The 24,301-nt window shown below is 38.2% G+C and overlaps 2 protein-coding genes across 10 annotated transcripts in view; both read right to left on the reverse strand.

The window, feature by feature from the left end:
• ANKRD44 (ankyrin repeat domain 44) overlaps positions 1–14,403 on the reverse strand; it is a 165,712-nt gene extending 151,309 nt beyond the window's left edge. For 3 of the 7 annotated variants that reach the window (XM_039347981.1, XM_039347980.1, XM_039347975.1), the window contains exon 1: positions 12,385–14,402. In XM_039347981.1, coding sequence (XP_039203915.1) covers positions 12,385–12,411 — 27 coding nt within the window. In that variant the 5' untranslated portion in view covers positions 12,412–14,402. Of the gene's footprint in view, positions 1–12,384 lie in introns of all 7 variants that reach the window. The other 4 variants (XM_039347978.1, XM_039347977.1, XM_039347982.1 and 1 more) reach the window with 2 other exon arrangements.
• Positions 14,404–15,427: 1,024 nt separating this feature from the next.
• The window catches only part of SF3B1 (splicing factor 3b subunit 1), a 28,223-nt gene continuing 19,349 nt past the window's right edge, over positions 15,428–24,301 (reverse strand). For 2 of the 3 annotated variants that reach the window (XM_039347974.1, XM_039347973.1), the window contains 8 exons: positions 23,676–23,897; positions 20,256–20,438; positions 20,050–20,161; positions 19,842–19,962; positions 18,829–18,960; positions 17,930–18,202; positions 16,662–16,878; positions 15,886–16,044 (listed from right to left, as the gene is read on the reverse strand). In XM_039347974.1, coding sequence (XP_039203908.1) covers positions 15,886–16,044; positions 16,662–16,878; positions 17,930–18,202; positions 18,829–18,960; positions 19,842–19,962; positions 20,050–20,161; positions 20,256–20,438; positions 23,676–23,897 — 1,419 coding nt within the window. Of the gene's footprint in view, positions 16,045–16,661; positions 16,879–17,929; positions 18,203–18,828; positions 18,961–19,841; positions 19,963–20,049; positions 20,162–20,255; positions 20,439–23,675; positions 23,898–24,301 lie in introns of all 3 variants that reach the window. The other variant, XM_039347972.1, reaches the window with a different exon arrangement.

A 24,301-nucleotide genomic window follows, 5' to 3' on the forward strand; every position in this document is an offset into this window, starting at 1 on the left:
GGTATGCTATTTTAATATGCTGCTTTAACATCCCATTTTGCAGGAATCCATTGGCACTGTTTATCTAGGATGGTGTTTCTCAATCATGGCAACTTTAAAATGTGTGGACTTCATGCTGGCTGGGGAATTCTGGGGGTTGAAATCTACACGTCTTAAAGTTGCCAAGGTTGAGAAACACTGATCTAGAGCAGTGGCCCCCAGCTTTTGGGCACCAGGGACCGCTTCTGTGGAGAGAGGTTTTTCCACGGACTGGAAGGGATGTGGTTTTGTGTGCTACCTGCATTCCGCAGATGGGGTTTCACTTGTTTGTGCGGCCCGGTTTCTGGCATGCCACAGTCCGGTGCCGTCCATGGCCTGGGGTATGGTATGTATAGGTGAAGCCAACAAATCTAGTATTGCATTTGAACCCTAATTCCTTTAAGTCAGTGGTGGCGAACCTATGGCACGGGTGCCAGAGGCAGCACTCAGAGCCCTCTCTGTGGGCACACGCGCCATCACCCAGTCCTAGGCCTTCAGCTGGGTTTTATAAAACCTTCTCACTTTAGGCCTCCGCCGCCATGTGCAAAAAAAAAAAAAAATGTTCAATCAGTCAATTTCAACTTCTCGCAGGGAAAAAAAAGATCTCGCAAAGTTGGAATTGATTGATTGAACTTTTTAGTCCCACCCAGTCTGCCGTTATCACCGCAATGGGCCACACCCACCCGGCACCCGACAATACATAAGTGGGTTTTGCGTTGCAGTTTGGGCACTCGGACTCTAAAAGGTTCGCCATCACTGCTTTAAGTAGTCTTTCAGAAAAAAACTATGAAACAGTATGAGATTTGATACACATACCTCAGGGTCTATTACACAGTATTGCCATAAGCACATCTGCAGGGACTGCAACTCCCAGAATTCTCACTCCTCATAATTCTGGGAGCTGCAATTCCAACTCACCTGAAATTGGAAGGTGTCAAAACAGGGCAAGATACATTACAGCACATGAAAAAGTGCAGCCAAGGCCCAAAAGGGCTGCATGCTGGAGGAAAAGTGGAATTTGATGCTGCAATGTTAAGAAAAAGTAGGAGTGAGCTCTTAATTGAAGCCATATTTCTCCAAACCCACACCTTCTGGCAAAATAACAGCATGAACATACAATCTCAGTAGATAACAATTATTTCTAGATTCTTGTTTCTTGGGAAAGAGCACATATGGCCAGAGAGAGGGGGTTGCTAATTCAGTGTTTACGGCTGGAGATTTAAACTCTGCCTGCTTCATACTAAACAGGTAACTATAAACAGATGTCAGAAGGGCAAATCTGGTGCACTGATTGGATTGCTATTTTTGTTTTCCTGGAAGGGAAGGGAAGAGAAGGGAGAGGAGAGGGAGAGAGAGAGAGAGAGAGAGAGAGAGAGAGAGAGAGAGAGAGAGAGAGAGAGAGAGAGAGAGATGCCAGTTGGCAATGCATGCTATATAGTGAATAGTTTGCCTAAACTGCAAACTTTTTTTGCCTCTGTATAAACAGTGTGAAACCAGCTTTTGACAGATGTCTGCCGTTATTTAGCCCCTGCTTTAGTAGATCACCAGGTTTTAATAACCAGCACAAAAGAATGGGGCCTGAATTGCAATTGACCTGCTGGTTCTGGGTGGTCTCAGCCCAGCCATAGAAATCATAAACCTCAACATACTAATCATGACAGAAGCAAAGAGTAAATCCTATCCCAGACAATTGTTTGTATTTTCGTCTTTGGAGAAAGCTGCAGCCCAAAATTTGCTGAAAGAATCATTGCTTGCAGTTTCAGAGCATTTGATCTCTGCCTACCACAGGGGGTCTTGAGGATGAGGTCATATGGCTTGCATATGAACCAGAGATTTAAACCACCAATTGCAGACAGAGTTTCTGTACTAGAACTTGCTCCCTTCAGATACAGTACTGGAGGCTCTTCATGTGTTCAGGTGGCCCCTTCAAGGGCAAATCATCAAGCCAAGAGAAAGTACCGTACGTTCACTTCAGCTAAGTGAACTTCAGCCCAGTCTAGAGGAACTGCAAGTCTGTCAGTTATAACTCCAGAAGATCTCAAAATATATTCAAACTTCTTCACAGGGAATGAAATATTAACTGTGTACTTTGCAAAATGTCTGTCCCAGCAGCAGGCTGAAAAGTCTCCCTTAATTAGATTTTACCTGTTCTAAATAGTTTTAAGTAATATTTAACTACTCCTGTTTTAACACTTTAAAAACAAAATAAGACCATTCCAGCTTCCTCCTAACTCTTACACAAAGACAGAGCAAGGTTTGACAAAGGACTAGCCCCAACTCCTTTAACCATCTGACAACACCCATCCCACATTAAGATAAATGACTGATGGATGTTTTTCCTGCCATCCTACAGTGAGAGAGTGAATGAAACCAGGAAAATCCATCATTAAAACTGTAGTAACATCACCACACCCTGGCTTCATTATTAAAGCTGAATAGGGATCAGCAAAACATGTTGCTCTATTTTTCTGTCCCTTCAAGGCCTTAATGCAGTCATGAGGAAGAGCCCAAAGCCAAAGTTCATAATTGATATACGACCACAATAATGCTAGTCTTAGACTAACAAGGGCCCACTGTGAAGATGAGAACAGCCAGATAATTTGGCATGCTCAAGTTGGCAAAATGTGAAGATGCTTTGGCAGTGTAGCTAGCTATCATTAGTTTAAAACTTCTTTTGTTCCCATGTTAAAGATCAATAACTAGGGCAGGTCATTAAATAAGCAGGAGGCCTATCACTACAGACAGCAAGTACTGTATCTAGCACGTCTTATTAGATCTTCTTTCCCACAACAGAGAAATACACTATTGGCCAAGGGCATAACTAATGTGACCAAAATCCTGTAAACAGGAAAATGACAAGGCAGTACTAGAGAGCTGTACTGGATTTAACGATTTACACATCTAAGTCAAAGGCAAAAATGAACACTCCTTTATTAGTGAGTGGCTTATTAACACTTCTAAGCTTATTCTTACTAACCTAAAGGACTCATAAGACTCTTAGTATATGCAACTGATAAAATGAGCTCTCATCTATTAAATATGTCATAAGAAATGTATGTTGACTCTTAATATTCAAAGCAGCTTTTTTTAAAACAAAATATTCTTACAAAATACTCATTTCCTCTTTATATGCATGCACCAAATGATTTTTGAGGAAGTAAGAAAGGTGTAAGAACTGACACTCTCAGGCTTGCAGATCATTATAGAAAAAAAAAAGAATGAAATGGTGAATTAGTCAAAGTGCTGCTGAAAGACCAGTGACCTAACTACAAGATTTAGGATTAGGCTGCATTTCATAATACTCATTCTCTTTGAACAACAATATGGCATTTGAGAGCCATTTCCCAGAAGAATAGCCCATTCTTTACTACAAAATCTTATCTAACTATTCAACCCAGGTTTCTCAAACCTGTTATCTTCTCAAGTTTGAGACTAGCTTCAACTAGCCTGGCCAAGTGGCACATAGACAGTTAATTCCAAGTCTTGCTATATTATACACTTGTTTATTCAGATCTATATGGCATGCCACTCTAATTAAGACTCTACTTACAAATGTTGCAGAACAACATTTTGCATTCTCAGAAGAATAATTCTAAAATAAATTTTACCCAAGATGGCATGTTTTTTCTAAAATTATGCCTTTGGTGGGGATAGTGCCATGATATCATTTAGTCACTAGATGGCAATGAGCTCCTAACTGTATGGGTGAGTTAGGAATTTCCTATTTCAGTTTTTACTAACAGAAATAAAAGGGAAAAAAATTGGCTGGCTTGCCACCTAAGTATATCCTCTAAAAATCTTCTTTGCCATCAACAGCAATGCATTCAGTTTGTATTTTATCTAAAAATGAAAAAATTCATTTCAGAACTATTGTTTTATTGAACTAAAAATGAGTAAATAAACTTGAATAATCTGCTAAAGTATATTTAAGCGAGTGATATTCCTACTAGTTCTACAATATTATGTTTTATTTTAGGAGTTATGCTTTTAATCATTGCATTATTCATTTTATTACATTTTATTACATAGCATAGAATATTGAATGTTCTACATGTAACATCTGAGAAAAATACATGCAAAGGATCAATCAGTATTCATTGCCTACATTTCTTAATCACATGACAAAGAAACTTCAAGTACGATGCTACTGAGCCAAGTTTCACCCAGTCTGTTCATGTACAAATGGCTTTTCTTGACTAAGTGTAAAGTCTTACTTTTATCCACATTCAACTTTATTTTGTTAGATGGAGCTCAGTGTTCAAGTCTGTCAAGATCCTTCTGGATCTTGAGCCTATCTTCTGAGGTATTGGCTATTCCTGCTAGTTTAGTGTCATCTGCAAATTTTGATAAGTTCCCAATACATGATAATATTTTGATGAGTTCCCAATACATCCAATACAATATTCTATTAATGTTTATTCTGAAGATTAGGGGTGCTTCTGAAATGCAGGTAGGCTCACACTGTGCAAGGGGACAGAGTGATAGATACTGGGCCTGTCTCCTATATATCCGTGTCTTCACTTTTAGCTGAAACATGAATTCATTTGAACATGAATAGGACTTCCCACAGCAGTCTCTGTTCACTTTGTTCAGGAATTCTAGAAGTTGAAATCCACAGGGCATAAAAGGACCATAATTCCCTACCCCTGATTTAACCTAACTCCCATCCATCCCATGGATGTTGTGGCCATCGAAGTCTAACATAACTTCACAGCCTCAGGTTGGGGATCAGGATCAGGATCAAGGAACCTGATAGAGCTACGACTAAAACCATGAAATGTCATTGATACATGAAAAAAATATCTTCTTATCCCAAAAGAAAACAGGATTGGACCACTCATACTGAACTCAATGGGGCATCCTATTTTTCTGAACTATGAATCCAGTTACTGAGTCCAAATGTCACATATAGCAATTCCTACCTTTTCATTATGGCAGCATGGTAAAACAAATATATGTAAGTTCTGTTGTGATGAAAGTTTATTTTATAAGCCAGATGCTTTTAACAGGCAACTCCAAACAGTATTGTGACTAAATACATTTAAATACTTGTTTCATGATTCCCTTGAAGCTTGAGAAGGAAAAGGAGAAACTATAAAATGTGTAACATGCATAGAGAAGATAAGCAATATGCTGTTTTTTATATTTTTGGGACTATAAATTTCCATAAACCTGGTTCTTTAATATGTAAATGGGTTTGTGATGTTTGTAAGTCCACTTTTGTCACCTTAAAAATAACAGCTCAGTAATACCACAAGATTTGAGAGAAGTATCTATAGAACATTAGATTGCTTATTTCTGGATAGATCAATCAGTTTGGTCCAAGGAAGATAAAGAAGAGAAAAGAAAATTTTAATTTAATGTACAATTAAATTAACTTTTACAGACAAATCAGACTCCATTCATGATTCCAAAATACTCAGGCTGGTTAAAGCTGTAGTGGGGATTATGCTGGCATTTTATAGAAGGAACCATATTATAAGAAAGCTATAAGCAAAATTTACCTGCCTCTCTAGACTTATCCAAAAAACATTCGTTATAAGGTCAGATATGGCCTTGGGATTACGAGAGGACATCTATGAATGTTTGCACAGTGTAGGGTTCTCGTCTATTCAAAGGTTGGCATGACAACCAAATCCCTTTGCTGCAGCTGGGTGGAAAAGGTTACAAGTCACACATTAGGCACAGGAAAAAAATGTACCTTAAGAATCAAGAGTTTTGGTGAATTACATTTATATTTCAAAAAAGTGCAATTTGCCCAGCATGCACACCCAACCGATAGGCATAATATAACAGACTTTTATAGACTGCTGCACTTCCCTATTTGAAAAGCAAAGTTGTAGCTAATTACTTTCTGGGAGAAGCACATATTTTGATTAGGTTTCTTTTGGACGAGCCATTTGATAAACACAGAGTTAATTTTATCTCTTTCTTCCTTGAAGCTAAAGTATAAACACGAATCTTATCTGCAAGGCACTGAGGGGATGGTGGCAACCATCCTATTCCTAATACTTAGGAATAGCTCTGAAAATGTCACAAAGGTACAGAGATTCTCTGAAATTCTGTGTTCAAAAAGCAAACAATGAACTGAATAAAAGAAAAAGGCATTTTTTAAAAAACATCATTACTCCCGTTAGCAAGTTTGCAGAGTTCACAGTTTTGTAAAAATACTGAATTTTGACCACAGGCTATAGAGTGACTCTGAGAGAGAAAGAGAGAGATCTTTAAATGCAAACAGACATAAATGACTTGTCAGCTGAACTTTACACTAATAGTAATGTCTACTCTATGGTGAAAAGGGCTGTTGGACTAAAGTCCTGCTTGTGGGCTTTCGACTGGCATCTCCTTGCCCTTTGGAGGAGCAGAGTGTTGCATGAAACAGGCCTTTGGTCATATTGACTACAGTGCTTCCTCTAGATTTATCTAATCTTGACTGTGATGACAGAAAAATAATGAGGAAAGGGTTTATATCCCCTCAGTGATGGCTGGGTTATGCCAGAATACAATATAAATTACCTGAAATCAGTAAATGGTTTCTGTCAAATTTAGGATCATTTTGGTTTCCTCAACATATTGTGCTATTTTCCGAGGGCAACATTAAAGCTATTTCTACCCTCAGAAATGGACTCGTTATTGTTCCTGTGGCGTTAGTGGGGGTATGGGATACAACAAATGGTTGGGGTGGAATTAAGTACTGTAATCTAGGAGTTACAGCTTAAAGAACATTTAAGACTCAACTCTAGGGTTGATCATTTTACTCTAGGTCTAACTCAGTTTATGGCTGTTTGCTTCCTAAACCATACCCAGTCTGGTGAGGCAACGATATTACTTCTCCCACTAATCAGCTATTCTGCCTCTCTGTTTTTAATGGCTCATCTACAAGAGGAGAAAGATAACAGATAACAGAATAACAGAGTTGGAAGGGACCTTGGAGGTAGTCTAGCCCAACTCCTTGCTCAAGGAGAAGACCCTATAAAATTCCAGACAAATGGCTGTCCAATCTCTTAAAAACTTCCAGCAATGGAGCACTCATTCCATTATACAGGTTATACGCTCACTCCATTACGCACTCACTCCAAAAATACAGGTCATCCCTAACTTGCGACCATAATTAAACCCAAAATTTATTTTGCTAAGCAAGACATTTGTTAAGTGAGTTTTGACCCATTTTACGACCTTTCTTGCCACAGTTGTTAAGTGAATCACTGCAATTAAGTTAGTAACATGGTCGTTAAGTGAATCTGGCTTTCCCATTGACTTAGCTTGTTAAAAAGTCACAAAAGGTGATCACATGGTCCCAGGACACTTCAACTGTCATAAATACAAATCAGCTGCCAAGCACCTGAACCACATGACCTTGGGAACACTGCAATGATTGTAAGTGAAAAACTGTCATAAGTCACTTTTTTTCAGTGCCATTGTAACTTCGAACAGTCACTAAATGAGCTGTTGTAAGTCGAGGACTACCCACAACACGGGAGGATTAGTAATGGAGGATCATACTGATCACAGTTTGTGTGAAAACATGATTTGGTTTTGGATTAGCATATTAAGTCAAGCACCTGATTACTATTTGTAATTCATGATTGGGTTTGGTGAAATATGTAACCTCTCCTATTGTGATTTATTCAATAAACCATAGAGGAGCTAACCACAGCATAATAAAACATGCAAAACCAATCAACGTGTGGATCTAGGGGTGCCCAACCCCCAGTCCGTGGACTGGTAGCGGGCCGTGGCATGCCAGCAACCGGGCCGCACAAACAAGCAAAGCCCCATCTGCGGGATGCAGGCAGCACACAAAACCACGCCCCCTCCAGTCCACGGAAAAACTTCTCTCCACGTAACCGGTCCCTGGTGCCCAAAAGGTTGGGGACCTCTGACCTAGGAAGAATCTATGAGTTACGTCAACAAGATTCTCATCTGAAAACACTCACCTACACAATTCTACCAATGGCTATATATGGTTTTGCTGGGTATTTCCCCTGGATGTTTGTTTTACTAGTAGGCATAATTTTCTTGACACTTGCAAAATAATGTTCTATGTTTTATCATAGAACCAATATTCTACTCCTGCCCAGCACTTTCCCTGTGTTTAGAAATGGTTTTTCATATAATACACTATTTCAAAGTATAACATGAAAACAGGTACATTTATTTCTGGCTGAGCATGCAGTAACAATTGCATTCAGATTCATAGACTTGAAGCAAATCCAGGGGCATGGTATCTTGTAACATGTGTCACAAGAATTAATTGCAGAAGTTCTTGCATGTAACACTCACAAGCAGGATGTTTACACAAACCACCAAGTCTCTTCTCTCCCTAAAAAGCCGAAATTGGTTCTTAACAGTATAACGCATTGACTGAAATGGGCTTTTGCTGAAACACAGCCAATCTTAAGTAGCAAATGTGGACAGTATCAGCTAAAGACATCTGGCAAAAATCAATCATTTCAACAATATGAACATATAGTGTCTGCTATGACAGCTGCAATAAGCCACAAGTGTGCAACTTTTGAGGAGTGGAGAGCCGATATAGATTTGAATTGCTTGTAAGTAGTCATGCTGGAGCCAGAACAAAAATGTAATTAAAATTAAAATTTTATTTACATTTAAATACGTTTTAAAAGACTGTTTGGTCATTTTGTTTTATTAAGAAAAATAATCTGAAAACAACTTTGGGATATGTTTAGGGTCAAAACTAAGATAACGGAGCATTTTTGTGTCACACAGAAGAGATTACCCAAGTCTATTGTAAGGGAGGCAACTCAAGCATGCATAATGTTTGGCTGTTGAATGCAGGATAATTTATTAGAAATGCATACCTTTCTAAGGACTTATTTTATTATGGCCATTGAATTGTCCACAAGAGTGACTGGATTCATATATTACATTGATCCATGCTCTGGAATAAACTGAACACATAAGGACAAATCATACAAATCTCATTAAACTGCTCTAGTAGGCTGAATGTAAAATTTTCATTCTATTCATGCTTTTTCCATTGGCAGAAATTTTATTTATTTGCAGTTATTTTCTCCCCAGCTTTGCTATTTGAAAATGGTTAACAATGATAATTCAAAACAGAATTTGAAGTACAATGGTCTCAAAAGAGGGGGGAGGGGGTGGCAGGGTGGACCAGTCTATCAAAGACTATTAATCCTGAAGACTGAATGTTACCTCTGGAAGCAGCACTCCTCCAAATACCAGCAGGAGAACAAGGGTGGAAAAATGGTATGTCTGTGTTTCTGCCCTACTAAGCACCCAAGGGGCATTTGGTTGCCTATTTTCTGAGGAGTAAAATACTGGATTAAGATGACCAGCAGGGCTCTTATCAATATTTCAATATTCAAAAACCCAACATGTGCACTTTATTGCAATTGGTAGGGATAGAAACAGTCTCTCCCTGTGCATCTTTACGGCCACCTCTCCCACTTCTGGATTGCTCCCCAGCCTTCAGGGGAAAAGGCTGCTGGCAAGGATTGGCTCTTCTCTTATTTAACCAATGAAAAAGCTCCAGGGAATCAGAAGGCTTCCTATTTGGGATGGGATGGAGAGGGGATGTTTGCTGGAACTAGCTCAAGAAGAGCAGGAATTCTTGCCTTTACCTTCCAGATGTGTCTTAGATTTCTTAATGCTACATTTGGCTGATTAAAACTAATTTGCCTATGACTAAAACTAAGCAACATGAGGAAAAAAGTAAACTCCTTTGCACTTTGTGCTAAAATATTGGTTTGCTTATTCATGGTTTTTTAAATAAATCACAACATGCTAAGCCAAAACATAATTTTTACAGAATGCTAAACCTTAAAAGTAATTCATTTAGTTTGGATTTACTATGTTAGGCAAACAGTAATACCTCTCTCTCTCTCCCTCTCTCTCTCTCTCTCTCTCTCTCTCTCTCTCTCTCTCTCTCTCTCTCCCTCCCTCCCTCTCTCTCTCCCAGTTCTAGTGGCTTTGGTCAGCTTAAAAACTAAAATAATCTCTGAATAACACATGCCATTAATCATCAAGGCTCATTAAAGTTTTTAAACTCTTATAACTCACTCCCAGGAAAATCTGGCTTCAAGAAAAAGTCTAAGCATTGAAATGATATCTAAGCACAAACACCTTTAGTATTCACTGCAGCAAAGATGTTCAGTTTACAAATCTTAGCTGGATTAATGGAACTTGGAGGTATGCTGTAGAGGCCAGAGAAAGCCACCCAAAATGAAAGAATTTTGTCATAAATTAGAAGTATCTATATAAAAATAAAGTAGTATCAAGAGGTAGATCAGAGACAGCACTTATAAATGCTACTGGCCATACAATTAAAAAAAATATATCTAGGGTACCAAAATGTATAGTCTACTTTACAGAATAAATGCAGATTATTTCATGTAAGACTACATGAAGTTATTAGCTAACACTACACTGCAGTGCAGTATTGGATATAGAGAAGAGGAGGTGTATCCTATAAACAAAATGTAAGTAATACTTTAGGAAAAGACTTAGACCAAATCCATGTGACAAATTATACACACACTAAATTAAACCAAAATTAGTAGATTAAATTAACTGAATGTAGAATAGTCAGCATATTTTAGAGACAAGTTAAACTACTAAAGGAACTTAATGTCACCCTTAAATGCTTTGACTATTGATAAGAGAATTAGAAATTCACAATTAAATTGTGCTATTTAAGAATAAATGGTTTAGAATGAATTAGGTCAAAGTGCTCCTTAATATGCATTTAAAAGTTCTTTCCCAAACATCTCTAAGAAAATAATTCTTGCCCAATGAACAGCATATACTATTTCATACAAAGACAACCAACAATTTCTTCTCTGCAAATCTAAAGGGATAATCCCTACTGCTGGAATTTTTGAGACAATTTTATTACAAGGTTCCAGGATAATATTTAAACTGAACATTTTGAACTGTGATAGTTAAAACTTCCTGTTAGTTTTTTGAGTGTGTTCCAAAGCTAATGTGTTATAAATCTCTATTTTTCAAATTAGATGTATAATGTGTGGGCTTTGGAGCACACTTGAGGAAGTTTAATTCTCACACCCCACATTTCACTCATTTATGAATCTCTGCCAAACTCACCCACCGCCTGCAGCCTAGAGAAACATTAAAGGGCTCTATTTGCCTGGAATCTAAGGCATAGCATCCCTGGGCTTGGAAAACAGCGAGGTTGGTCCTTCTTATTCTTTGACAAGGATGCACTCAAGAGCACTTTTCACAGGGGCTTGTGTTGCTTTTCATCCTACCAAGCGCTTTAACCCAGTTAAGGCAATCAGCTCTTCAATCCACTCCTCCTAGGCTTGTCCTTCACCCAATCTAAAAGTTCTGAGGATTGGTTCAACAAACAGCCTATTAGGAGCGGCTCCTTTTTTTAGAATTCTGGCTTATAAAAGCTGCATAAATAGTTGAGCTCACCAGCAACTGAGGTATGGCCCTGACTGAACAGCCTATTAACAGCCACGAATGCAGAACACTATAAAGTATCAACGTTTCAACAGGGGAGATGAGAGGCGGGGGCGCAATAAAGATGCATTAACGTTTCGGGTGAAGCCATTCGTGCCAAAGCTGGGACTGAAGGGAATCACCACTAACAGAGTAATTCAACGATTTGCTCTATATCCCCCGTCGCTCCGGAACACATTACAGGTTTATTAGGAAGTGCCCTTATCCATTTCCCCTCTCCTCCCCCCCCCCACCCCCAGCAGTAGAGATGCAGGTCAACACGTGAAAGCATCTCTCCGGCTCGATAAATGCCAAGACAGTCAAGATGAAGGCAAAATGCGCCAGTATGTATTAAAGCCGTGGGTCGGAACTGATGGGGGGGGGGAGAGGCGGGCACGAAAACATAATCCGCTACTTTGAGGTTTGGGACGGGTAGTCCGTGTGGTTCATTTAAAGGTCAGCCTGCCGTGCGAACGCCGAAAGCTCGGTGGGGTTGTGCGAACGCAGCCAAAGCGCTGCAGTTCCGAGATGCCCGCCCCATCTCCTCCTGTTTTGACAACTGCTCCATTTCCTAGACAATGAGAAACTTGACGGGCGATCCGCCGCCTCGACCGTATCCTCACACTCCACTCTCCTCTGCCTCCGCCCCTGGGGCAGCGCGGCACCCGCAAAGTGGCTTGCAAGGCTCGCGCCCGAGAGGAGGAAACCCCGGCGCCCAGTTTGGGATCCCCGACCTTCCAAAACGAAGACCCGGCCTCCGACCTGCTGCTGCTGCTGCGGCGGCGGCGGCTGCTCTCCAAAAGCCTCCCAGCAACGCAGCAGCTATTCGTGGGCTTCCCCCACCTTCGCCCTCCCCCGATTCTATTGTTGGTGGTCTCTCTCTCTCTCTCTCTCTCTTTTTTTTTTTTTTTTTACCTGGTCGGTCAGTTTGAGCACTGCCATGATCTCCCCCGGGCTTTGCTCGGCCACATGCAGCTCTCCCGCCTGCAAATGCCAAGCCACGTTCCGAAGGGGAGACGCGGGCTGACAATCCTCCTCCCGCAGCAGCTCGCTAGGTCAGGAGGAATAAAACCCGCTGGTATTTAGCCAAGCCTGCTCTGATACAGGAAGTACGGATGCATTCAACCCAGCTAGCCCTGACATCACTCCAACACACTCTCCGGGCCGCGCTCGCTTTGAGCAAGAGCGCCCCTTGCCGAGCGTAGCTTCAAACTGCGCCTTGGCTCTCCCCTCCTCCTCTTCCTCTTCCTTCTCCTCCTCCATTTCCGGAAATGCGAGGCTGCTCCTGCCGGCTGCTGAAAAACCCTTTGTTCCGCTCCCTGGTGTCACCCGCCCCTCTCGCGCCAAATCTGCACTTTGCTATGGCGCTCTTTGCTTGGTAAATGCGCGATTTATCGGCCATTAAAATAGCGGCGGGATTCGGTGTTGTAATTCTGTACACGATGTATCTCCTTTCACGCTTCTGACGGCATTACGTTTGAAGTCAGCCTTTTTTGTCCTTGGAGGATGTCACTATATGAGCCGCTGCCTCTTGACTGCGGGTCGATCCTGGACTTGGGGTTCTTCTAGGATTTATGGCGAAATCCCCATTTGGTGAATTAATGGAAGGCAAATGAAAGATAAGGAGCTTTTTAGCGTGGAGTGGGGGGGTGACTAAATTAAGGTATATAAAATCCTGCATGATGTGGAAAAACTATTCTCCCCCTTTGGACAGGTAAAGAGAAATACTTGTTGACACAGTGGCTAGTTACAATAATGGAATTTGCTGTCATCAAATGTGGATATGGGATCCAATGTTAAAAAAGAGTTTTTGGAATTATTGGGGGAAGGATGAGGCTAGCGCTGGTGGAAGGCAAGCATCCAAAGCTGCTAAGCCTGTAGCTTTTTGAAATGCATAGTGGTTTTTTTATTAATAGCCCCTGAATCTCTTATGCGGGACTCTTCCTCAAGTTCCCCTGAACAACTTAAAGGACATACTCCAATGTTGTCTTGACCCCTTCCCACAAAAGTGATGGCTTAAATTCACCTGTAGCAACCATACTAAATGTACAGTTGTAATATAATAGGTCAAATGAATGACTAAGGCCATGTTGGCTGGAGGTAGTGATTCTCATTGTCTGATACTTGGAAGATACCATGTTGTCAGAGATTGTTTTATGTTATTAATTTTAAGTCAATTTTAAAGGTAATATTTATTCTAATATTTTAATAATTTATCTTGCTTTTTTTACTTAAGTCTAAGCAAAGATGGGTGGCATAAAAGTAATAAAATAATGTTGGCTCTATTTAAAAAAATGTGTGCTGTGTTCAACTGCTATTCTTTGAATAGTAATAATTTGCATTTGTTTGCTTTCATCTGTCATTGCCCTAAAAATAAATGTTGATAGGCAGCTGTGTACATATATCTTAAAAAAACTAGTTTGGAGTTCCCAGTTGAAAAATATCTGATGTCAGCAATAAAGTAACATCAGACAGGCCTTTCCAAAGAGGGGGAGCCTAAGAACCAAGAATTCCTTTTACTCAGGTACTATGAAAGGTTCATAAAATGTTACACTTGTTATTGGATCCATTAAACTATTTTCTATTTGAATAAGAGATGGGGAGGGCCAAAAGACATTGTATTTTCAGTTCATAATGTACATTCATCCATGTGAATAAAATCAACATATAACTTGTTTATTTAAATGTTTATATACTTGTTCCTGCTCCTTATGAATTTAAAAGACCCAGGGAAAAGGTAACTAACTAGAGAGATTCTCACAGGGCAACCTTAAAGGAACTTTGAAAAGCATCTTTGTCTTCCCAATGGGGTAAATAAGCATCAGGGACAGGGGGGAAAAAGTGAGACTAGTAAGCTACTGGGGTTTTTTTTTTTTTGCCCCTATGTAGCTTGGGAAATAAAAAAATATTCTTCCAATAGAAAATGGAAAGAAAACCACAAATTATATGTAAGCATCTGATGCACATTATTTTAGTCGAACTCCAAGCTTAAAATACTGTAAAGCTTAAAATGCGAGACTAAGTTTTCCATGAATCTTGTCAAATAAAGCTTTCTGTAAGTCTCAGATTCTTTGATATCTTCAAGAGCTTGAGAATCTTAAGTGTCCTAAGATTCTGGCATGTTTAAAGAGAATCTGAGGTAGCAATCAACACACAACTTTTAAAAAATGTGGCATTGGAGATTCCATAAACATTGCATGAATCCCAATTTTTCACTGCACATATTCATCTGGCTTGCTGTAGCCTTACTCTCCTTATAAATTAACAGGGAATGTTGTCCCTGACCAACAAATGAATGCTTTCCCCTGTGCTAACCCTTGATTAAAGTTACCACAATGTGTGAGCCTAGAACAGGCATCCCATTTAAACCCCGGGTTTGCAATGTCATCTGAAATTGAACTGAGTTTCTGTTAATCAATTGTCAATTTTCCTTTCCAATCTCCAGATAGTTAAGAGGGAACAGCAGCCACAAAATGACAATTTGAATGGCATCTGTTAACCACAGGCTTCATTTTTCTTTTACAGTGGGCCTGAAATGTGCTCAGTCTTTCCATTTTCCACATACAATGACTGCTATCATCAGTTAGACATCTGTGCCATTTGCCCCTTTTGAACAAGAGTGTTACCATGACCAGCCACGATAAAATTTGCTGGTGGATATTTGGTGTAATGTTTACCCACTTAACATTACATATTGTACACAGCTTCCCAATAACATTTTAACGCCACATATACACCTATTTTAATGTATAATCCAGCCATGTTTCAAGATTCATTAAATATCGAATTTTGAATTCATTACTGCTTCAGGAGAACAAGCCATAATGGAAGAAAACTGAGCATATCATAGGAAAATATTTGGTGGAGAAAAGAAAAAATAAAGACCCAAATCTCAAGGCAATTCAGTACAAAAGCCATTTTTTATAACAAGTGCTTTTTCAGGATAAAGACACAACAATCAAAATGTGAACGTTTCTTATTTATTCAAAAGCTAGGGTATGACAAAGACAATTAAAATGTAATATGCCACCTTTTTACATAAATTGTTTGATGATCTGAGACTTATTATATGTCTCCCTGCCCAAAAATGCTCACACACGAATAACCATTAATATTTTATACACAAATGTTTATTTCTCAAACAGCCCCTTTAAACACAAGGAACAGAATCTTAAATCCTCATCAAAATGCTTCCCCCCCCCTTCCCCATATTCTCTGCAATCATTGTGTTCTTGGTCACTACTGGCTTTAACATCAAAACAAAGACATGTTATTTAAAAATCATGCTATTGATTTCTAAGTTCTGCCTCTGACCATTCTAAGGTACTCTGCAGTGTCTTAAAAATTGTACATCACCAGATCTGAACCAAATATGGAATAGCTGTCTATTGAACACAAAACAAATGAGAAATAAAATTACAAGACATAATCAAGTTCATAACGAATGTAGGTATTCTTTTCATCGTTGTAGATTCGTGGATAATGTGCTATTAGAGCATCCTGTGAACCAATATAGATGGAATTATAAATCTTCCAGTATACATCTCTGACTTTTCTGGCAGGGTGAAACAAACCCTAGGAAAAGAATAGAACCAGAAATTAAACTGCACTTAAGTGAATCATCTTTCTTACTGATCATTTACAAAGAAATGGCATTTTATGACATGTCAGAAATCTGGGTATCGTGTTATTCAGTTTGATCTATATATTGTCTAGCTCATCCTTCCCAGAAATAATTGGCAAAACCTTTGAGAAGCAGCTTACATAATAGACCACAAGAAGGGAGTTGTAAAAGCCACATTACATTGATGCAGAAGTTCTTACCTGTAGCCGCCGCCTTTCTACTTAATTGCAAACAAAATGAAATTCTGCACAGAAATCCTATCAGTTGATTTTATACTTTGTGGTTTATGTAGTGTTTTATTAAAGTAATTCTGTTTATTAAGGCAAATGTATCGTTGCCCATCCTAGATATTATTTCTTATCATATGAATCATCTTGGAGAATTTCATTATATTAATTCGCAAACCATACACTTGGAATTTTGCTACATTACAATTCTTTTCTAGAGGTCAATATAAAGAAGTCTTGAGGACAGCTGTAGGATACTCTTCAATTAAATAGTTTTCCTGATTTAATATTCTTTTTTAAAATTATTCAGAAGCCTAGGCAGGCATTTTTATCCAACTTACCTGTAAACAATACTGCAACATCCGGCAAGGTCCAATAGCCACCCTTAGGCCCTCCAGTGCTCCCATAACGGCTTGGATGACATGAGGTGATGTTTCAAACACGTTGGGCCACACATAATTTAGCAAGTGATTCAGAGAGTCCTCACAGCCAAACCCATATACTCCAAGAGACATATGCTGCACAACTGCACTAGCTGTTTGCCTGTGAACCAGATCCCTGAAAAAGAAATTGTACAGGCATTATCAGTAACTTGCTCCCTATTTGTTTTTCTAGTCTCTTTCTTTCTTCCAGAAGTTGTTCTAATTTGATAAAATAAAATCCTTCAGTATCAAAACGTGACTGTTCATCCTTTTCTCTCCAATAATCTTGGGGTTGGTAGCAGGCAAGGTTATCTTCCTCCCTTTTTGATTCGAAGTCAAAATTGTGCTTCAGTACCACAAAAAGAAGAAAATAAATATTGCCAGGTCAACGAAATTCCTAAAAACAGATCAGCATAAGAAGGTGGCCAGTTTTAAGATTCTCAAGCCACGTGAAATATGTATTTGGTATGTTTCTATCATATCATCTTCAACAATTTTATCAAAAAGAGAAAAATTGAGAGGGAGCAGCAGCACTTCAGCAGCCCAATGAGCTGACTCCCCCAGCTCAGATAGGTTGCAAGACAGGGATAGGTAGGTGGATGGGTAGAGAATAAAAGGAACATCAAAGAACAGAGAACTCTAATCATTACCCTCGCTTCTCTTCTACTTACACAACCAGTGTACACAACCAGGAACCATATCAATAGAAACACCCTCTATCCAGCACCTATATGTGCTCTGGAGCTGAATTCCTATTCAAATAATTAAATAAGGTTAAGAAAGGAACTGTCTTTTCTCATTTCCCTTCTACTATTGGGGTAAAGGAATGTAATAGGAAGATTAGAATTTAAGATTATTAACTCCAGACCTTTGTAATTGCAGTATTTAAACAAAAGCTATATACTGTAGAATAACTCTCAAATATACTAATGATTCATTTATTTAAATACATAAGGGAGGCCTAAAAGTAATTATTACATATATGTATATTCCTCATGTCCAAGAAACAGAAAACCACATTTTTCAGCTATCTCAAGAATGTCACATCTCAATGAGGAGATCTCTGTGGTCCTTCCGCACTGTCACAATCATGAACCTAAGTAACTGGCTTAATATTTACTAGGTTTACTATAACCTGGCAAATAAGAGCAAAAGAAACAAAAAATAGTGTAGAGGGGAAAAATTACCTGTCCATTAAAGCATCTTCAAGTAAAGGGGTAACAGCGTAAATGTAGTCTTTTCCCATTTCTCCAATATATTCAAACAGGAAAGAAAGAGATTTTAATACACCATTCTGAACATTCAACTCTGGAACTCTGTATTCATTCATAAGTGCAGGCAGTACTGTAAAAGGGGAACAGGTTTCAGCCACAATAGCAATTGCCACTGTTGTACACACTCTGTTTTGTCGTTCTTGTACTTTCAAATTATTTAGCAAGGTTGCCAGCACATCATGTGGTCTAAAATAAGGGAAAGATAAAAATGTTAGAGAATTACAGTTAGAAATCTATCTGCCTGGCTACCTGCCTGCTTATCCACACAATTAATCCTTCTCAAGAAAAGACTTCTTGTAGTTCTGTTGACAGAAAAGTTTGAAAAGAGTAAACTTACTAAAACCATGGGCAACTAAATAAGTAACTTTAATTATTACAAAAGCTTACAATGATCATGGGGGAGTTCATGTGATAATTTCTGATACACAGTATTTTCCTTGGTAAAAATTCTAATTGTTTATAATTAATCCATTCAGAATTTTATTACATATAATGTGTAGCCAGATTATCAGGGTTTTTTTTTTAAACTGCTTACGTAATTCCTGTTCTCATTCTATTCCTCTAGTTTTTTCTTTCCAATTCTGCCACAAGATTACATTAAATACCCTCTTTTGGTTCAGATGTTAGATTCTGTTTAAATGCTCAAGAAGTTCATTTCCAGATAAACACACAAAATCTAAGCTAGGAGAAATGTTTCACGTGAGAATGTCTTACCACTAGCAATCAAATAGATACAATCACAGTGGTGTTAACTGTAGCATTACCTTTTCATTCCCCATTTAAACAAACCAGTACAGGAAGCTTATACTTACCCAATAGCTTTTGCAATATAACCAAATGTATTCACAGTAGCTCTTCGAATAGCTTTCTTATGTGCTTTTAACAACTCAAGCAATTCAAAGCAAATCCTCATCCATTCCCTTGCAGAAACATATTCTGCCCCTCTGGAAGGAAGAGGAAATGGTATTAATAATAGTAATACAGAACATTTAAATACACTTGCCAAATTAAGTGAAATAGTGGAGATCAGGTATCATCTATAGAGAGGGTTTCCTTTCCCCAAACCCTAACCTCTAAATCAAAGCACCTCTTCAAGAGGGCATTCTCTATCCTGACAGATGCAGTCACTCTCTTTATGCTAAAGTCTTTCTGTGCCTTACAGAAAAAGGCACTGAATAAGATGGGATTTCTAGGAAGGGGAGCAGCCTTGTCCTGACTTCTCTTCGACAGAGACAGCAGTCAGCAAGTTGGAAATTTTCTATAACTTTGAAATGCACTGCTAAATTTTGAGAGAAAAGCAACGATGGAAGGTATTTAATGAGGCACTGACAGTAGGCACATACAAGGTCTTCATCAGAACATTCAGATTTCATAAACTCTGTATATGAAGACTTAAGACAATTGAACCCAACATTTCTGCTGCTAAGTGAGACAGTTGTGAGTTTTGCTCCATTTTGCAATCTTTCTTACCACAGTTGTTATGAGAACCACTGCAGTCATTAAGTTAGTAACATGGTTGTTAAGGGGATCTGGCTTCCCCACTGACTTTGCTTGTCAGAAGGTTGCAAAAGGTGATTACATGACCCCAGAACACCACAACCATCATAAATATAAGTCAATTGCCAAGCATCTGAATTTTAATCCTATGACCATTGGGGATGCTGCAACAGTTGAAAAAAATGGTCTTAAGCCACTTTTTTTCAGTGCATTACAACTAAATGAACTGTTGTAAGTCAAGGATTACCTGCATGAATTCATTTTAAGAAGTCTTTTATTTGTAAGACATATTTAACAGTTTATAATGTTGTGCTACAAATGAATTTACCTGTCTGCAATACGTCCAACCAAATCAATACAATTCTCTTGTACTTTTTCATGCCTGTTCTTCAAGATAGGTGTGAGTCTTGGCAGCAGATCTTTAATTGGAGGAGTCATTTTGTGCATACCTGTTAAATGTGGGAAACAATACATTTAATCTCTATTTCTGTTTTTTAAAGTAAAAATGTCATTCTAACTATAAGTCACATACTTACCTATGACATTCACAATGGCTTTAAGAGCTCCTAGAATACTGCCCAGTACTTCAGGGTATTCTTCACCCAAATACTCATACAATACCACACCCAAGTGGCCCATCAATTTTTCCTAAGACCGAAAAACAGAGAAAAATATACTTAGAATCCAACAACTTTAAACCAACAGCAGATGTTTATGGAAGAAGATAGCAAACAGTGAATACCTCTTGACAGGTTTTCATGACAACTGCAGTACGAGATATCAGGTCGGCAGCTTGCTGTCTCACTTTGGCTGATTTGTTGTTCAAACGCCACAACACAGTACCACAGATCTGGGGTAAGTATGGTTTCACTCGCTTGCCAAGAGCATTTACCACTGTACCAAAGCCATTCAACATCACTGAGTCCTATCAATAAAAAAAAATAGAACAATGTTAAAATATTATCTGACAGGTGTGATTTTTATTGTCACAATCTGGCTGTCATGGTTCCAACAGACAGAGACAAATAAAGCAGAATTCTGAGGCTTGGAAATCCCTCAAAGAACATGTTTATTAATTACAAAGTATCAGCATGGTCAAAAGTGAAACCAAGTCTGAATACCCCATAACAATTCCCATTGCAAAGCATAAAGTTCCCACCCGCAAAACTATGTAAGTGACTACGTTCCCCAATAAATGCAATTGGTGGGCTTTCTTATAGAACACCAAGTGCCCAGTCGGGATTAACAGATGACCTTGGTTCCCATGGGACAGCTGATTGTTTTGACTAGCAAAGCACCTGGCAATCCCCATCAATCCCCTCAAATGAGGAGAAAAAATGGCTGTAGCCAGGCTCATTTGCAGAGTTGACACTGGCAAGATTAAATGCTGGGCTGTCATCTTTTGAAGTGACTTGACAAGCAAGAAATATTACAAGTACTAAAACTGCAGTCTTCTAATATATTAGTAAAATGATAATGTAAGAAGAATTTGCTACAATTTAACTCCAGCCCTTATAGTGAAATAGATCAATTCCGTCTTGAGAGTGCTTAACCAAGATGCCCATCAAAGAGAGAATTTGGGGACTTCCGGTTTGCCAACACAGTCGCCGTGGACGTTTGGAAGGTGAGCTCCGTCTTCCATGTCCAATTTCTCTTTGCTGGGGGACCCTGGAAAGGGTCAAAAGTCGCCCTGTACGGGCAACGAGCAAGGAGGGGAACCTCGCTTGATCGCGGGAGGGCAGTAGCCCTTCCACTTGATCCGGAACAGCCCTCCAAAGTGGTGGAGGAAAGACTGGCCATTGCAATATGGCCCGTCATTAGGCTGCAGACAGTCGAAGTCAAACTCACTATCAAGCACTTCGAAAGCAACGCGGATGAAATTGGGTGAGATCTGATCTTCTCTTTACCCTAAGTACCCTCTCTCCCTGTAAAAGGTGTCTGGAATATCTATCCCCCTGTGAGGAGAGAGGGAAGGGAATTTCTATCCCACCCTCTAAGAATAGCGGTGTCTGACTACCCAGGGGAATCAAAGCATTAAAAGAACAATTTTAATCTAATTGGATTTATATTTCCTGAAACTTGGGGACCAAAAATTTTCCTATTTTTACTGGAGACTCTTGTTTTTATCTACAAAAAAGAAATAAAATTGGATAAAGGATTAGAAAAATTTTGGACTTAAAAAACCTTAAATGGCATCAGTGACATCGTGTGGCGAAGTTTGGTATTACAATTTGTTATTTCCTAAAAGTGATTTCACTTTGAGCCCAGACCTTAGATAAGACTTTTCTGACCTTGGCACCACCTGTGATTTAGCTGTAAGAGAACAGCTGGGCAGCATAACTGGCCTACTGGAACTGTGAATGTAAACCTTTACTGACTTTCAGAGTTATATGTGGAAAATTGCTTTCCTATCTCTTTACTTGAGGAATATTGGTCACTATCTGAGATGTTGAAATACTTTGGACTATAAAATTTTGCTTGACAAACAACTTTTACTAGAAAGACTATTTATAAACACATGAAAGAGATGGATGAAGACCAGGAAAAGATTCTTTCCATGTTTAAAGCAATACATGAAACCATTCTTAGCCTGTGATAGAATGAAATCTAACATAAAAGATCAAGATGCCAGCTTAGATACACAAATCCAAACTTCGACTACAACCAAAGAACCAATAATGCAGAAGATAACAGAAGAAGTGGGACAATCAAATAGTAAGACAGAGACTCAATTGACCAACAAATACAGCTGATGGAAAATCCAGAAAAAGAAGTGACAACACAGAAAATGGAAATGACTTTCAATATAAATCAGAAGAAATTTGAGAAAGAAGAACAGATTGAATGGAAGATAAATATATTAGAGCAAACATGGGGAACTGGAATAACAGGGAGACGATTTAACGAATAAAAATGGGCTAGTTCTTCCAGAAAACTGGCAATTAAATGGTCTCCTTCATTTCAAATAGCATGTACAATAATAAAGGGAGATCTACTTGATGATCTAAAAGCACTGATGTGGAAGCCTAGTTGGCAAAGGAATAAAGCCAGAATAAGGTTGAAGAAGATTGGGGTTTTGACTTACTAGAGGGGATTTCATATTATTAATTAGGGGGTTAAAGGGAGATGTTGAGATAAGGGGAATTTTGGTTGTTAAATTTAAAATACTTGCAAATTAGTTGAAAATAAGGATTTTATCTGTTTAATATTTAAAAATTAGACCTAAAAGGGAAAAGAAAATGAATTATCATGAATATGTTTATTGATTAACCCAGATAATATACATAATGGTTTTGATTTATTAAAGGGAATACTGTACTATTAAATAGATGATTTAATTATGGTGGGAAATAGACAACTTTTAGGAAATAGAACAAGATTATATTCAAATAGATAAAATGTGTATTTTAGATATTATATTTTGTTATGAATTGAGACAAGGAAATCTTGGTTACCCAAAGCCTGAACATTATAAATATCAACAGATAAATTGGAATAACAGGATATGGATTGTTTATGAAGATTGAATGTAATTAAGATATGTATAAGCTAAAAATTTATTGATAAATGTAATAATGATGTTTTTATTGAGTTGATATAACCAGAATTGTACTAACCTGAATACGAGACAATAAATGTTAAGGGAAAAAGAGAAGAAATATCTGATGTTGTAACCTGAGATTTGCACTAAAGATTTTGTTATCGAACTATTGATTAACCCAGTCACCACATTGCTTTTTAAATACTTAAATGTAAAACTGGAAAATTAATAAAATGTTATAAAAAAAAGAGTGAATTTGGTACAGGGCTATTTCTATTTGAGAATTTTAATGTTGATTCTATTCTATTGAAAAAAGGACTAAGCTGACCCCAAAAGCAGGAAGTATTAGATGAAGAAAACCTGAGGGCTTTTTCCCATCACGAAAAAGATGCTGAGTATTTACTGGGACAGAGAATAGTTTATCTCAATCCAAGCATAGCCCTAAAGAGAGATGAAATGTTATCTAATTATACAGACTGTGTGTATCTCTAAAATTTATTAGATTTGCCATCTGCAACAATCAAGAAACATTTGATGGCATAAATATCTGATATCTTGCCAACATTTCCTAATATTTGTCATAACTTGAATCTGAATCCAAAATATCTCTTATTCATATACCTCTGTAGTCTGTTCTTGGAAAGCATATAGAATACCATCAATAAGTTGTTCTTCCAACTTGTGGTCAATGTCAGCTGCACCCAGATTCCCCATGATCTTTTCAATAGTTTCCATAACCATTTTTCTATATTGCTCAGCTTCATCTTTCAGATCATCCACAATCCTGGAAATAATTTCGGCAGCTCCCACTTTGTTTGCAAGCTCCACAGTTGTATCAACCAACTACAATGAACACAAAAGTTTGTGGAATCAATGATCAATTTAGAAATCTGGAACCATCTCAATTACATTTCCAAACAAAAATAATGCATTAAGGATAAAGGCAAAATGGATACATCTTGGTCTTTGAAAAGTACACTAGATACTATCACAAATTAGCTGCCATGTAACAGGTAACCAATGACAAAGTAAAACATGAGGGGACACCCCCCCATTTCCTTCCCCTTTAGAGTATATATGTATCAGGTACACAGTATTTATTTCTTTTTATCTTTTTTCTAAGCTGATTATCTCTGCTAAACCACCTCAATAGATGTTCCCAATTCCACTTCCTAGTAATTGGAATTAAATTTTGTCCAACAATAAGCATCCTTTAATTTTATCTATATTCGACTCAATGTAATTAT

This window comes from Crotalus tigris, unplaced genomic scaffold (genome assembly GCF_016545835.1).
Source record: "Crotalus tigris isolate CLP2741 ecotype Arizona unplaced genomic scaffold, ASM1654583v1 scf7180000018105.1476442, whole genome shotgun sequence".
Lineage (NCBI taxonomy): Eukaryota > Metazoa > Chordata > Lepidosauria > Squamata > Viperidae > Crotalus > Crotalus tigris.